The sequence below is a fragment of the Panthera uncia genome, chromosome B4 (genome assembly GCF_023721935.1).
Source record: "Panthera uncia isolate 11264 chromosome B4, Puncia_PCG_1.0, whole genome shotgun sequence".
NCBI lineage: Eukaryota > Metazoa > Chordata > Mammalia > Carnivora > Felidae > Panthera > Panthera uncia.
The window spans coordinates 41,946,548-41,961,944 of NC_064809.1; the positions used below are offsets into that span (position 1 = coordinate 41,946,548).

The window sequence follows — 15,397 nt, forward strand, 5'->3', positions numbered from 1 at the left end:
ACACGTGTATATACACGTATATATGTATACATTTAACCCAGTGTATCCAACATATGATCGTGTCAACCCGAAATCAACACCAAAATTATTAATAGATATTTTACACTTCTTGTTTAGCTGAGTTCCAAATCTCTGAAACTCAAAGTATGTATTTTCTAGTAGCCACCTTTCAAGGGCTCCAGCAGTCACATGTGGCTCGTGCTACTGTATTGCACAGTGTCGGTGTAAAGGATGGGGGTGGATGTGAAAAAAAAGAGATTTTAGAAAGGAGCCCAGGGAAACTGTCTGGGAAGATAAAACGAAGAATTAAGGAGAACACATTGCTGGTCAGGGCTGAATGGGAGCTGGGTGCGTGAATGGGGGAGAGGGTGCGGAGGGGCTGGGACTCAGAACAGATTTTATTCTGTGATTCACTGGTCAGTAATTTAAAAATAGATGATAAAGGTTAAAATTAACATTGATAGCAGGTTTGTGGTGTGAGTAAAATCACAACTTGTGGCTTGATAAGCAGCTTTACTGGTCACCTTGGTGATAGCAGGGAATTAGATTTGTGTAAAGCCCGGGTTTGCCGGGGCCCAGAGTCTCTATTCTTTTATCACCCTCTCCAAGTTTCTGAGGGATTTTCTCCCCATTGATTCATTTCAGTGTCTTCGCGCAGAAACAATCATCCTGACCAAACAGGATGAGGAGGGGTAGACAACATAAGGAGTCAGAGTGCTAACACGGGCACTGTCTTCGGGACAGGAGTGTGGGGACAGCCGGGGGGCGGGTGGATGGGCTGATCAGTGTGGAAGGGCTGAGGGCCAGCTGAGAGTCTGAAGAGCCGGCCCTAGAGCCCTTGACTGCAGTCTGAGCTGACAGCCTGCTTAGAAACAGTTTCACTGAATTTGGTTTCAAGTGAGTGAACAGGGAGAGTTCGACGAGGGGATTTCTCCCCCAAAGAGTCAAATGTCAGAAGGGCTCAAGGCAGTTTAAAGTGCACTCGTTTCCATTGAATTTTGAATCAAGCGATTAAAAAAAAAAAGTTATGAAGACGGATGGATTTTGGGTTAACTTCATGTTACAAGGAGTATAAGAGAATCAAACCTGGAGACCTTCAAGAATCGGTGGACAGCTCTCTATTGTGAAGAATGGCTTCTGTTCTGTTTGGCCCCGAAGTAATGATGACCTTTGTCTCCTCCCATCCATGGCCGGGGTTCTCGGGAGCGCCTCCAAGAGGAAGGGTCATCAAGGCTCATGGTGCCATCCGACATTTGACAAACTGATGGACGCGGCATGAAGCAATGAGCCAGGCTCTGGAACTAAGAAAGGAGACTTTCCTTATGGAACTAAGAAAGGAGACTTTCCTTATGCAGAGAGGCAGGGATGCTCCACAAGTAGGGTCCCATAACTTCTGTGCGGTTGATGATTTTTTTTTTCTTTTCTCTTTTTTAGGTAGTGGGGAAAGGGCGTTTGGAGATAGAGGGGCAGAAACACCTGAATTCTGAGAAGGAAGGTGAGTGTTTAGGCTTCCACTGAAAGATGAAAGGATATCTTCAACTTCCAGGAAGCTCTTGTTATCCCAGAAGCAACAGAGAAGAAGCAATGAGAGAATACCACTGATCGCCACAGAGCAGGAGAATGGGGAGGCCGCAGCTAGGGCAATGAGAGGCGTAGACTTGTGGTTGGAGGTCATTCATTGGTGGACGAGCGCGCATTCTCATCCCTGTGTATCCCCTCTTCTTTTCCAGGAACGAAAGGCTCCTTCTCCATCTCACTGACCTTCACTTCCAGACTAGCCCCTCATCCTTCTCTGGTGATCTATGCCATTTTTCCCAGCGGAGCGGTTATAGCCGACAAAATTCAGTTCTCAGTAGAGATGTGTTTTGACAATCAGGTAAAATGGCAGTTGAGGAAGGTGAAGAAAAGGTCTGGGCAGAGAGAGAGAGAGAGAGAGAGAGAGAGAGAGAGATATCTGGTGTATGCTGGGGCTGGAGATCAGGCAGGGACAGAGGAATAGGAAGATAATAGGGAGGCGGATGTCATTATCGTATTTATATCTTCAGGATGTTTTGTGGAAATCGCTCTCTTTCTTTTTAGAAAGTCATGCCGGGGAAACTGTGTATTCTACCCAGGTCTTCTTTCTTTTTAGTTTCGGCCTCGTAAACTTTCTGTGTTATTCTGTGCTGTGCTGCTCGCTTTTTCCAGCTGTACCGCAAGGGCACTAGTTCTAAAAGGGCCAGACTTAAAAAAAAAAAAAAAAAAAAAAATCAGTATAAAAGTGAAGGAATGGGCCCCGATGCCGGAACTGGGGCATATTGGCAGATGAGGCAAATTATGTTGTTTCTCCCCGTCTCCGGGCTGACCTGATCCCCAAGTTATACTTTTCCCTTCCCCAGGTTTCCCTTGGCTTCTCACCTTCCCAGCAGCTTCCAGGAGCAGATGTGGAACTACAGCTGCAGGCAGCTCCTGGGTCCCTGTGTGCAGTCCGGGCGGTGGATAAGAGTGTCTCACTGCTGAGGCCAGAGAGAGAGCTGAGCAACAATTCTGTGAGTAGTCTGCTACTGGGGCGGGAAGAGAAGACAGCGTGACTGCATTCGAACAAAAGATGGATTTCAGGGAGTGAGAAAGAAAGGCTGAGGGAAAGCCTGAGCTTTTCTACCATAAGGTGGTAGAAAAGCTGGTGGGGAAACAGAGGTAAACTGATGACATGAGAAAGGCAGGGCTCATGTGGGCATAGAAGTAGGAAAGATGTAATAGGAGATAAGGGTGACAGATTATTGAAGAAGGTGAGAAAGAGGGGGGGCCTGGGTGGCTCAGTCGGTTAAGTGTCTGACTCTTGATTCTGGCTCAGGTCACAATCTCGTGGTTCGTGAGTTCGAGTGCCCCGAGCTCTGTGCTGTCAGCACAGAGCCTGCTTGGAATCTTCTCTCTCTCTCTCTGCCCCTCCCCCGTTCACGCACATTTCTCTCTCTCTCAAAATAAAGAAATGAGCTTTAAAAAAACCTTTAAAAAATGGTGAAAAAGGGGTCAAAAATGTAAAGGTAGGGGAGATTTTGTGATGCAATAAATACAGGAAGATTTCGGGACTAACGAAGAGAAATAATACAAGGGCGGTGAGCTGTGGCACCACAGTCCGAGAGAAGTTTCTCTACTGATTTCACTGTGTCAATAGTTTATTTCCTTTTCCCTTCCTGTTTCAGATCTATAGGATGTTCTCATTCTGGTATGGTCACTACCCCCATCAGGTGGCTGAATATGATGAGTGTCCAATGTCTGGCTTCTGGAACTCTCCACAAACCCTCTCGGTTATGTGGAGGCCTTGGTTCTCTGAACGTGTGGACCTTTTCCATTTTTTCCAGGTAGATGTTCTTACCCGTTTTGTTCTTGTAGAAACAATGGTGGTGGTGGGCGGAGGAAATTCCTTAACTAAAAAAAGCAGAGAGACTCATGTGGGCACTGAGGGGATAAAACCTTGGAAGAAACTCCCAATATGTGAGGTAGCCTCTCCTGGTCCTTATCCTTGAAGAAGGTACCCAACTGCCCAACTGCATTGGAAGAGGGCCACCGTGAGAGGCTGTGTGCAGCCTCTTTCCATCATTATAAACAATACGTGAGTAGAAGTTAAGTACTTTATGAGTAGGAGTTGGGGATGCCGAGGCCTAAGTCTGACCGGAAGTCTCTGAAGTCACGAACCATGTCTTGTCCATATTTGTATTCTCTCTAATGACTGATCCTTCATAATACTCAATGTGTTTTTGTTGAATTGACTGAGCCGATATGGTTCCTGCCCTCAGACAGTTCAGGCTAAATCAAATAATAAGGGCACAGTGACTAACGTTTGGAAGAAGCATGAAATATATTTGACAATGAAATAAGTGGATTACTATTCAGTGATAAAAAGAAGGATGAGATCTTGTCATTTGTGTCCACATGGGTGGATCTTGAGGGCGTTATGCTCAATGACATAAGTCAGTCAGAGAAAGACAGATACCATATGATCTCACTTCTATGTGGAACCTAAACGACAGCAACAACAAGCTCATAGAATAATTTGGTGACTGCCAGAGGCAGTGGGCATGGGGTGTGCAAAATGAGTAAGGGTTGTCAAAAGGCACAGACATCTGGTTTAAAAGAAGTCCTGGGGATGTAACATATAGTATGGTGACCGCATGGCTAATATTGTATTACATATTTGAAAGTTGCTAAAAGAATAGATCTTGAAAGTTCTCATCGCAAGAAAAAAAACATCTTTTTTGTACCTAGGTATGGTGATGGGTGTTAACTAGGCTTATTCTGGTGATCATTATGCAGAGTATATATTTAAAAAATTGAAATTTTTTAAATTTCTGGCTGACAGAAGTGAACAAAACTTGGTGGCTGAGTGTTGGGGAATAAACACCTGTATCACAGTTAACAGGAAAAGAAGGCTTGGTTCAACCCTTTGAGGATAGACTGCCTAGGCAGTAGCCCACATAGTAAGGGAGGGGACCACTTTAACTCTTCGTCCTCCGGTTTCTTTGGTGCCTATCAGGACATGGGCCTGAAAATACTATCCAATGCCCAGATTAAGAAGCCAGTAGATTGCAGTCACCAGTCTCTAAAGCACAGCATTGCAGTGGCGGAAGGTAAGCTACCTGTGTAGCTTAAATCATGGAACTCCGGAAGCACACTCTTTGCTTCCTGTTCCTGTTGCCTCCGGTCAGAATGATAATGGCTTGCCGGTCATGGATGCAGGCAGCCACATCTCTCTCTGGGGAGCACTTTTGAAGCTTGAAGCCCTTACCTATTCATCCCCTGGCCAAACCTCCTCATCTGTCACTTCCCCCTGATGGCCTTGAGACTAGTCGGTTCCTCGGTACTCCTTCCTCCTTGTCTCTGACTTGTTCTCCGTTTCCCTCTAAATTTCTTGGTCGTAGTTCCTCTGCCTCAGCTTATCATACAACAGAAGTCTTTTGGGAGAGCCCGGGTGGCTCAATTGGTTAAGCATTCGACTCTTGATATCGGCTCAGGTCATGATCTCAGGGTCGTGGGACTGAGCCTCACCTTGGGCTCCACATTGAACATGGAGCCTGCTTGAGATTCTCTCTCTCCCTCTGTCTCTCTTCCCCGCCCCTACTCGCACATGTGAGAGGTCTCTCTCTCTCTCCCAAAAGTCTTCTGTTTTCCCAAATTCCCTTATTCTTGTTCTCCTCAGCAAATTATGGTAATCGTCTAGTGAGTTTTGAATCATCATCATCTTCATCACTTCAGTCAGAGGATCCTCAGATCCGCCAGTATTTCCCAGAGACTTGGCTCTGGGATCTGTTTCCTGTTGGGTAAGTGATGCCTCAAAGATATAGCAAGATTGTACCTTGTGGAGTCAGCAGCGAATTCAGAGTCAGATCATTTTTTTTTTTTATTTTTTGTTTTTTACATGTATTTATTTTTGAGAGACAGAAAGAGACGGAGCACAAGTCAGGGAAGGGCAGAGAGAGAAGGAGACAAAGAATTCAAAGCAGGCTCCAGGCTCTGAGACATCAGCACAGAGCCCTACGCGGAGCTTGAACTCACAAGCCATGAGATCGTGACCTGATCCAAAGTCAGACTGAGCCAACCGACTGAGCCACCCAGGCGCCCCAGAGATAATGTTGTTGTTTTTTTTTTTTAAGACATGGATTTACTTATTTATTTTTTAAATTTATTATTTTTTTAAATTTTATTTTAGAGAGAGAGTGCAAGCAGGGGAGGGGCAGAGGGCGAGAGGGAATCTTACGCAGGCTCCACGCTCAGCACAGAGCCCGGCCCGGGGCTCATGACAAGCTCATCTCAAGGCTCCTGTGTCCAAAAAGTACATGAAAAGATGCTCCATATCGCTAATCAGAGAAATGCAAGTGAAAACCCCGACGAGATCGCACCTCACAGATTCAGGGGCACTGGCTCTTTCAGATACATGTGTCCACACGTGCCCACCTGCTCTTACCCCCTCCTCTACGCAGGCACCCCCTTCTCCCATATTTGTACATCCTCACTCCCCCCGAAGGGTCACACTCTGAGGCTGGCATGTTCCTCAGTTCGGCTGCCTTTTTTACCTTCCCCCCACCTCCGTGACAACAACAAATGACTTCTGCAGGTGAACCGATAGCTTCATCCACAGTGTTCTCCTTGTCCTGCTGTGTGTGCGCGCCTCACCTGGGTTCTGTGTTCTCACAGTAACTCAGGGAAGGAGGCTGTCCACGTCACGGTTCCTGATACTATCACCGAGTGGAAGGCCATGACTTTCTGCACCTCCCAGACTAGTGGCTTTGGTCTGTCACCCACTGTTGGACTGACTGCTTTCAAACCATTCTTTGTTGATCTGACTCTCCCTTACTCAGTAGTTCGAGGGGAATCTTTTCGCCTTACTGCCACCATCTTCAATTATCTAAAGGACTGCATCAGGGTAAGAGCCGAGATACGGGAATCTCTGACCCCGGGAAAGAGATGGGACGCGATTCCCCGTTTTCCTAAGCCTCTGTGCGTGGCTTCCTGTACTCAGACCCTTTATATTTCCTAAACATCTTCAGGTTCACACTCACCTGGCTAAATCCGATGAGTACCAGGTGGAATCGTGGACAGGTCCTCAGGACTCCAGCTGTCTCTGTGCTGATGAAGCAAAAAGCTATCACTGGAATATCACAGCTATCAAGTTGGGTAAGAGGAGGAGGGGGTGGAGGGAGCAAGAGAAGCATAGAGCAAAGCTCAGTCATTGAGAACGTTACCGTTTCCTCTCCTGCGTTCGCTTTGTTCTTGCTTTTTCATTTTATTTGCCTTTATTTTTGCCCCCTAAGCCTATGCCATCAATAAATAAGCAAATGCTCTTTGATCGACGACCAAAAAGTTATCCAAACAAGACTATTTTGAGTGCGTAAAGGGGAGCTTTTGATATTTATGCCAGGACAAGGGCTATAGAGTCTTGTTATTAATCAAGTACTTACTAAGGGCCAGCCTCTGTTCTAGCTGCTTGACCTGTACGAATTCATCTAACCGTCACAATAGAGATGTCATTTGCTCTTAAGATAAGATCCTGGCGACTTAAAGTATGGTCTTCCGATGTATTAGTTACCTAATACATTAGTTATCTAATACCTATCTGATACAACCACCCTGAAAACTTAGAGGCTTAAAAGAATACACATTACTTATCACCCAGTTTCCGTGGGCCAGTAATCTAGGTACTGTTTAGCAGGGTGCCTCTGTCTCAAGGTCTCTCATCAAATACCAATCAAATCGTCACCCAGGGCTATGTTTTCATTTGGAGACTTGACTAGAGGAGGATCCGCTTCCAAGCTCCTTCCAAAGCCTCTGTCCCACACAGGCTGTGGTTCTTGGCCTCAGCTGTGGGCTGGTGGCCTCCCTCAGTTTCTCGTCACATGAATCTGTCCACCGGGCAGCCTCATGACAGGACAGCTGGCCACCTGCAGAGTAAGTGGCCCAAGAGAAAGAGTGCCCCTGAGATAGGAGCTATAGTCTTTTGTAAACTAATCTCAGAAGTGGCATCTCATTGCTTCTATCCTATCCTCCTCTTTGGAAGCCAGTCACTTAATCCAGCCCACGCTTTGAGAGGAACTGACACAGCAGTATGAATACTGGGATGCAGAGATAATTGGGGACCCTTAGAGGCGGCCTACCACACTGGACCCGCATTATTGACATCACCCGGAAATTTGTGAGAAATGTGATATAGGCCCCACCCCAGATCTACTTAGTTTGTGTCGTAACAAGATCCACTGGTCTTTGAACGCCATTAAGTTTAAGGAGCACTGGTCTGGAGGGGAAGAGACCTCCTTGGACCTCCGGCAACAGGGCTAATTAATGCCTTCCTTTCTCCTTCTTTCTTGTCAGGTCATGTAAACTTTACTGTTACTACCAAGATTCTGGACAGCGATGAACTCTGTGGGAAGCAGAAGGGGTTTGTTCCAGAAAAGGGCCAAAGTGACACACTCATCAAACCAGTTCTGGTCAAGGTGAGTTTTCTGCAGGCTTAGCTTCACGAGGTAGAGCTAGCAGGCACCCCGGGGGTGCTCTGTGTGTGTCTAGCCGTACGGTTGGTCTCCCACGGCTGTCTGACTCCAAGTGCAGTCAGGTAGCTCATTTGCCTTCTTCTGTGACCCCTTTCTGCCCTTAATTATTTGCCTACCCCATACCAATGCTCTCTGACAGTGCCTAATACAGTGCCAGGTATAGACCCTCGATGAATGTTAGTTTCTCTTATTAAAAATCTCTACTATCGGCATTTGCTGCTTTTCTTTTATCCCCTCAGGAACCCCATTGCCAATCATGCCTCTTAGAAGTGTCCTAAACTTGCCCTTAGTTCTAGCCCTTGCACAGAAAGAATTTTACTGGTAGATCCATCCCTGTGTTGAAATGGAGTTCTCAGGGTGCCCAGGTGGCTCAGTCGGTGAAGTGTCCCACTCTTGACGTTGGCTCAGGTCATGATTTCACGGTTTGTGAGTTCGAGCTCCACATCGGGCTCTGAGCTGGCAGTGTGGAGCCTACTTGGGATTCTCTCTCTCCCTCTTTCTCTGCCCCTCCCTGGCTCATGCGCTCTCTCTCTCTCTCTCTCTCAAAATAAATAAATAAATAAGCATTAAAAAAATAAAAAAAAGGAAAGAAAAGAAAAGAAATGGAGTTCTCCTGAGCTTCAAGGAGAAGCTCTGTTTTCTCTCGTTGGGAGAAACCCTGGGGGCACAGGGAGGGCCTTTTCTCCCCATTTCCCATCCACTTCCTGTTCCTTCAGGGCCACCTGCCCTGACATTCACCTTCATTGTTTTCACCCTATGTCCCTCTTCATGTCAGCCTGAAGGAGTCCTCGTGGAGAAGACACACAGCTCATTGCTTTGCCCAAAAGGTGGGTGAGTGCAGAGAGGGGTTGGTACTGAGAATTCCCATAGCCAACGGGAGACTTTCTTGGGCCAAAGGAAGAATATAAAGGACAGGAAAGGGTAGGAGAGTCTAAGGGTGCTGTCCCTAATAGGACCAATTAGCTGAGAGACAGGATGAAGAAAAAATGTACAACACAATTATGTGTTTTTTTTTTTTTAATTTATTTTCGGCAAAAAGCACTGTGAATAGGTTAAAAGAAATTTGCCTCCATCCCATAGCAAGGACTGGGTACAGACAACCCTGAATTATAGAAAGGTTTTCTATGGTTTGGGCTTGAACTCCCACTGTTTTGACCTTCTATGCTTTCCCCTTTTCTCTGCCTCTCACAGGACAAGTGGTTTCAGAATCCATTTCCTTGGAGCTCCCTGTGGATGTGGTTCCTGATTCAGCCAAGGCTTATGTTGCGGCTCTGGGTAAATAGCCAGAGATTCTTGCTCAAAAGGACAAAAAAAAAAAAAAATGGGGCTGAAAGTTGCTGAAAGTGTGGAGTGGGTTGGGGCATGTGGACCTATCCGAGGGAAGATGTGTTAAATTAGAAGGGACAGAAGAAGAGCTTATTCTATGTAGTGGGCAAATACAGCCTCTAGATAACAGTACATGTGGGATTAGATGCCTATGGTAGTTAAAAACAGAAAGGAGCCTGGATAGGAAGAAGTTAAAGGTCAGGGAAGCTTCATATGCGTTTAGGTTCAGGTGGTCTATAAACTGAGTGGAGGAGAGACATAATGTTTGTAGCAACCTTTAAAAAAATGAGGAATTTATCTAGTTGAGTATAGCGTAGGGGAAATAACACCATATTTACACAAACAGGACACTTCTCTGGGCAAGGAGAGGGATTGAGTAGAAAAGCATGAGGTTGAAAATCATATCAAACCAGGTTGGGATCCCAGTACTGCCATTTAATAGCCACATGACCTTGAATAAGTAAACAATTCCGATCCTCCCCTGCCCTTCTGCAAGACTGTGATGATAACCCACCTCTCTGGATTGGTGTAAAAATTAAATATAAAGTTTCCACCGCAATATCTAGCATATACTAGGAGACCTGTGTATGTTAGATCATTTCTTTACTCTGATCCCCTACTAAGATCCTTTCCAGGATAAAATTTCTCTATTTTGACTGTAGTTGAGTCAGACCTCTAGTGTAACACTCATTTTTATTGTAGGATGTAGCTCACTGTCTATGTCTGTCTTTCATGCTGCATTGTGGGCTCCTTGAGGACAAGGGTCACCCCCCCCTTTTTTTTTTGAAAGAGAGAGAGAGAGAGCATGCAAGGGCAGAGAGAGAGGGAGAGAAAGAATCCCAAGTAGGCTCTGGCTGTCAGCATGGAACACGATGTGGGGCTCCATCTAATGAACTGTGAGATCATGACCTGAGCTGAAATCGAGAGTCGGACGTCTAATGGACTGAGCCACCCAGGCGCCCCACCTCCTTTTTTATTTGATTCTAGCACAGTTATTGCCACATAGTTGACATTCAGTATGTATTTATAGATTTGAATTGAACTTAATGGCTAAAAGTGCAGATGTTAATGGGTCACTTAGATCAGGCTTACGGGTGTATAAAATATATGGCAGGCCAGTAGGTATAACTTGGAAAAGGGGATCAGGATTGTGTTTGCTTTGGCAGGAACATGGTGATTTGGAGGACAATGCATTTATATGCAGTGGAGGAACTTAGAGATTGAGTCTAAGTATTGTAGGTTTTGTTATGTTACTCACCAGCCCATGACGTGTCTTCTTACAACCCTCCACGCCCTTAGGTAACCCATGTACTTCTTCTCTGTGTGCTCCAGCACCTTGTGTGCACCCAAAATGATCGCACTGTATTATAATTGTTTATAATGAATTCTATTTGTAATGTTTTGTAATTGTTTGCCCCTCGGATTATGATCTTTTGAGGTAAAGACTGTACTTGACTTACTGTCTCCCAGGCCACAGCGTAGGTACTCAACTAAATGATAGCTGATACGCGTTTGTTAAATGAATGACAATATGGGGCGCCTGGGTGGCTCAGTCGGTTGAGTGTCCGACTTTGGCTCAGGTCACGATCTCGCGGTCTGGAGTTCGAGCCCCGCGTCGGGCTCTGTGCTGACAGCTCGGAGCCTGGAGCCTGCTTCAGATTCTGTGTCTCCCTCTCTCTCTGCCCCTCCCCCACTCATGCTCTCTCTCTCTCTCTCTCTCTCTCTCTCTCTCTCTCTCTCTGTCAAAAATTAATAAACTGTAAAAAAAAATTTTTTTTAATTAAATGAATGACAATAAATCAGAAGGCTTCTTTCTTCTCTCTACCATCACTTTCTCTTTTCTTTTGGATCTCAGGAGACATTATGGGCACAGCCCTACAGAACCTAGACAATCTGGTACAGATGCCAAGGGGCTGTGGGGAACAGAACATGGTATTGTTTGCTCCCATAATCTACGTCTTGCAGTATCTGAAGAGGGCAAGGCTGCTGACTGAGGAAATCAGGTCTCGGGCAGTGGGTTTCCTGGAGCTCGGTGAGTTGGTTCAATTTTTCTTCTTGAACGCATTCTCTAGGGGCTATGATAGGCTCATAAGATATAGGGAGGTTCCCTCCAAAGTGTCCCACATCCCTGAAAGTCTTGAAAGCCACGTTTTTTTGAAGTTGGTCCTGTGATCTAACCCCATATCTGGCTTCCCAGGGTACCAGAAGGAGCTACTGTACAAACACAGCAATGGCTCATACAGTGCCTTTGGGGAGCAGGATGAAAATGGAAACACATGGTAATATTGCCCAATTCTCAGTGGATCCCAGAGCGTAATTTCTGGGCCTGTGGAGCTATTCCTCTCTACCTCTTCCCTTAACCCCATTCCTTCTTACATCCGTCTTCTACTCCTTTAATACTGATTATTTCAGCCTCATGTAGGATCAAGCCCCTCACCCTTCTCCTTGAGCTTGTGCCTCCCCCGTTCTTGTCCCCATTGATACCCATTAATACTTCCCTTTTCTAGGCTCCTATGGCATTATGTTTCCTCAATCCCTTTCTGGAACCATACGCCAGAATAAATGACAGAACTGTTGCACCCTCACTGGGGAATCCCCCCCTTCGTGCCACATTTCTCTCTTTACCCACGTAGGTTGACAGCGTTTGTCACCAAATGCTTTGGCCAAGCTCAGGAATTCATCTTCATTGATGAGAAGAATATCCAGGATGCTCTCAAGTGGATGGCGGAAAACCAGCTCCCCAGCGGCTGCTATGCCAATGTGGGAAAGCTCTTACACACAGCTATGAAGGTGCAAATCCACCCCAGGGCTCTCAGCCCATCACCACATCTGGGAGGAGCTTGCACCTCTGACTGAGCAGAATCAAAAGGGCATAGGCCTGGGAGTCAGTGTTCTTCAGGTCTGAGCCCTGGCTCTGGGTGACCCCGGTCAATGTACTCAACCAGTCTGAGCCACAGCTTCCCCGTCTGTAGAAAACGAGAACATGTGCTAGCACAAGGCTCTCAACCTGTGGTCCTCAGATCAGCAGCAGCAGCAGCACCTGAGAACTTGTTAGAAATGCAAATTCCAGTTCCTACCCCGCCTACTCTGAGAAACTCTGGAGGGCGTGGGCCAGACATTTGTATTTCTGACAAGCCCTCGAGGTGATTCTGATATTCCCGAAGGCGTGAGAACCACTGGACTAGACGTTCGCTGCGTCTTTTACTATCTCCCCGAATCGGAAGCAAAGCCACTTTCTCGGGTGACGACCCATAGGCAGTCCAGTGTTTCCTGTAAGAGGTTCGCTCTGTGCCAGGCACTGTTCCAAGCACTTCGTTTATTTGATATTATTTAATGTTTACAGCCAATTAATCAGCTAGGTGCCGGTATACCACTATCACTCCCATTCTACAGATGAAGGTGCAGAGATTAAGTTAACCGCCCAAGGTGAATGGTAATGAGCGGGAGGACTCTATTTTGAACCATAGCCGCTGGACTCCATTCACTACGTTGCCTGCACCCCTCCCAAACACAGGCTGAGGTGTTGATGCTTCAGGAGAATTTGTTCCATTCGGAATATACCCAGTGAAGGAAAGATTTGTATGTACGTTGCTAGGGAAATCATTTACGTTGCCATTCTGGGGCCTCAATTAAAACATTTTGAGTATTAAACAAAACAAAGTCTCTGTATAGGATTCACTAGTACATTCCTTATGCCAGATTTTATCAGTGTCTCCAAATCTCTGTCCCCTTATACACTGAAATACACGTGGGAGTAGCACAAGCCAGGGCTTGACTTGAACAAGATGGAGGAGGTGTTTCCTCTTCCTGCCCACCAGCCCCGGCCAGGCTCTTAAGAAACCCATCACCGGGGCGCCTGGGTGGCTCAGTCGGTTGGGCGGCCAACTTCGGCTCAGGTTATTGATCTCATGGTCCGTGGGTTCGAGCCCCGCGTCGGGCTGTGTGCTGACAGCTCGGAGCCTGGAGCCTGTTTCAGATACTGTGTCTCCCTCTCTCTGACCCTCCCCCGTTCATGCTCTGTCTCTCTCTGTCTCAAAAATAAATAAATGTTAAAAAAAAAAAAAAAAAAGAAACCCATCACCTGTGTAGCAAGCTTTAGTGATTTGGTGCAGGAGCTCCATAATTAAACTCCCTGGGTTCAACTCCTGCTGCTTATTAGCTGTGTAATCTCCAGCAAGCCATTTAGCCTTTTAAGGGTTTATTTTCTTATCTCCCGAATGAGGATAACAATTGTGATTAGCTATTTTTAAAAACTTGCTAATATCTTTCCGTAAAAGGCATTAAACGGGGTGGGTGCCATCTGATCTCCCCCCTGGAGAAGAGGCTGGACCCTTTTTTTTTTTTTTTAATTTATTTTCTTTATTTTGAGGCAGAGAGTGAGCACGAAGGGGAGGGGGTGGTGCAGAGAGAGGGGGAGAGAGAAAATCCCAAGCTGTCGGCCCAGACTTGGGGTTTGGTCTGTGAGCTCGTGATCTGAGCTGAAATCAAGAGTCAGACGCTAACCAACTGAGCCACCCAGGCGCCCCCGGGGCCTTCTGCTTCTTGAGAGGATGTCTGTTTGAGGAGGCTCAGATTCAGGAAGAACCCGAGAATAAGAGATTTTTCTCCATATCCCCTCCCCTGTGATTGTCTGTATGCTTGTTTAAATAATCCACCCATTCAGAGGGGATACTTTTTTGCAATCTGCGCACGAGTCATACAACGCGCTGTGCTGCCTGTGGCCCTGACCTCGTCTCCCTGCGTCCTCTAGGGTGGCGTTGATGATGAGACTTCCCTGACTGCATACATCACAGCTGCGTTGCTGGAGATGAGCAAAACCATACAGGTGCGTGTCTCTAGGGCCTCCTCTGTCTATCCTTCCTATTATGCCTACTTCTAGAGACATTGCACCTACCCTTCACCCTTGTAGACTCAAAAAAGGATACAATGACTTCCTTATCACTTCCCGTTTTCAAAGGAATGCCTTATAAACTCAGTTCTTCATTGTACCTTTTAGGACCCGATGGTGAGTCGGGGCCTACGGTGCCTCAGGAGTTCTGTTTCCTCCACTAACAGCCTCTACACACAGGCCCTACTAGCTTATACTTTCTCTCTGGCTGGGGAGATGGACATCAGAAACACTCTTCTTGAAAAGTTAGACCAGCAGGCTATCATCACAGGTATGTTGGCCATGTTAGGAGTGTTTTGTCGAAATTGTGGAAATGCGCTGTGTGTTATCTGTGATTGTTCCTAGTCCCCATAGTCCCACATATATTCAGTCTTAGAGAGGATTCCTTTTAGCACAAGGTGTGAAGTCATTAGGTCACTGTTGAGGGTTTTATAAGAAAGCCCATGGAAGTCCTTAAAAGGCATTGTTATACTTTTAACACGAAGAGAAAATAAACGGTGGGAGCTAGTCAAAGGACCCCTTGGTGTTGTAGAATCCCCCCTTTTGCCCATCTTTGACAATTCTTTGCTATGAGTTCACTGAGGTTGACGGGATAAGAGAGACTTCTCAAGGTCCTTTAAAAACTTTATGTACATAATCTCTACACCCAATGTGGGGCTCAAACCCATGACCCCGAGATCAAGAGTCTCATGCTCTTCCGGTTGAGCCAGCCAGGCACCCTAAAAACTTTTGGGTGTATTTGGAATACTATTTGATGTTCTAACAAGCATTTTATTGATCTAGCTGTGGGGTTAAAATCAAACTTCCAGGTAAAAGCTTAATCTTGGCCTTCATTTGTATGAATGTCGTTACTAACTTGTCCTCTCCTGGGTTCTGGGTAGTTTTTTGACTGGTACATAAGCGACTCTAGTCATGAAATGAGTGTCTCAGACAGTGGGTTGCACATACCTGTTCCAGTGTATATTGATTTAATGAGATTATCTCTTCTCCATTATCTTGCATTGCCGGCTCACATGATTTCTCTTATGTTTTTCCAATTAGATTGCCTCCTGTGGGCTATTTATTTATTATCTTTAAATGGATAATTAATTAAACTTCTAGATTTCACTCTTCTTTTTTTTAATTTATTATTATTTTTTAATTTACATCCAAATTAGTTAGC

The 15,397-nt window shown here is 45.9% G+C and overlaps 1 protein-coding gene across 1 annotated transcript in view; it reads left to right on the forward strand.

Annotated features, from left to right (window-relative positions):
- A2ML1 (alpha-2-macroglobulin like 1) overlaps positions 1-15,397 on the forward strand; it is a 43,042-nt gene that overhangs the window by 18,054 nt on the left and 9,591 nt on the right. Inside the window, exons 13-28 of the mRNA XM_049627072.1 lie at positions 1,435-1,495; positions 1,731-1,876; positions 2,379-2,528; positions 3,183-3,341; positions 4,514-4,607; positions 5,177-5,297; positions 6,172-6,400; positions 6,525-6,651; positions 7,843-7,964; positions 8,797-8,848; positions 9,213-9,296; positions 11,203-11,379; positions 11,545-11,626; positions 11,981-12,137; positions 14,098-14,172; positions 14,344-14,506. Of these exons, the coding sequence (XP_049483029.1) occupies positions 1,435-1,495; positions 1,731-1,876; positions 2,379-2,528; positions 3,183-3,341; positions 4,514-4,607; positions 5,177-5,297; positions 6,172-6,400; positions 6,525-6,651; positions 7,843-7,964; positions 8,797-8,848; positions 9,213-9,296; positions 11,203-11,379; positions 11,545-11,626; positions 11,981-12,137; positions 14,098-14,172; positions 14,344-14,506 (1,999 nt within the window). The remainder of the gene's footprint in view (positions 1-1,434; positions 1,496-1,730; positions 1,877-2,378; positions 2,529-3,182; positions 3,342-4,513; positions 4,608-5,176; positions 5,298-6,171; positions 6,401-6,524; positions 6,652-7,842; positions 7,965-8,796; positions 8,849-9,212; positions 9,297-11,202; positions 11,380-11,544; positions 11,627-11,980; positions 12,138-14,097; positions 14,173-14,343; positions 14,507-15,397) is intronic.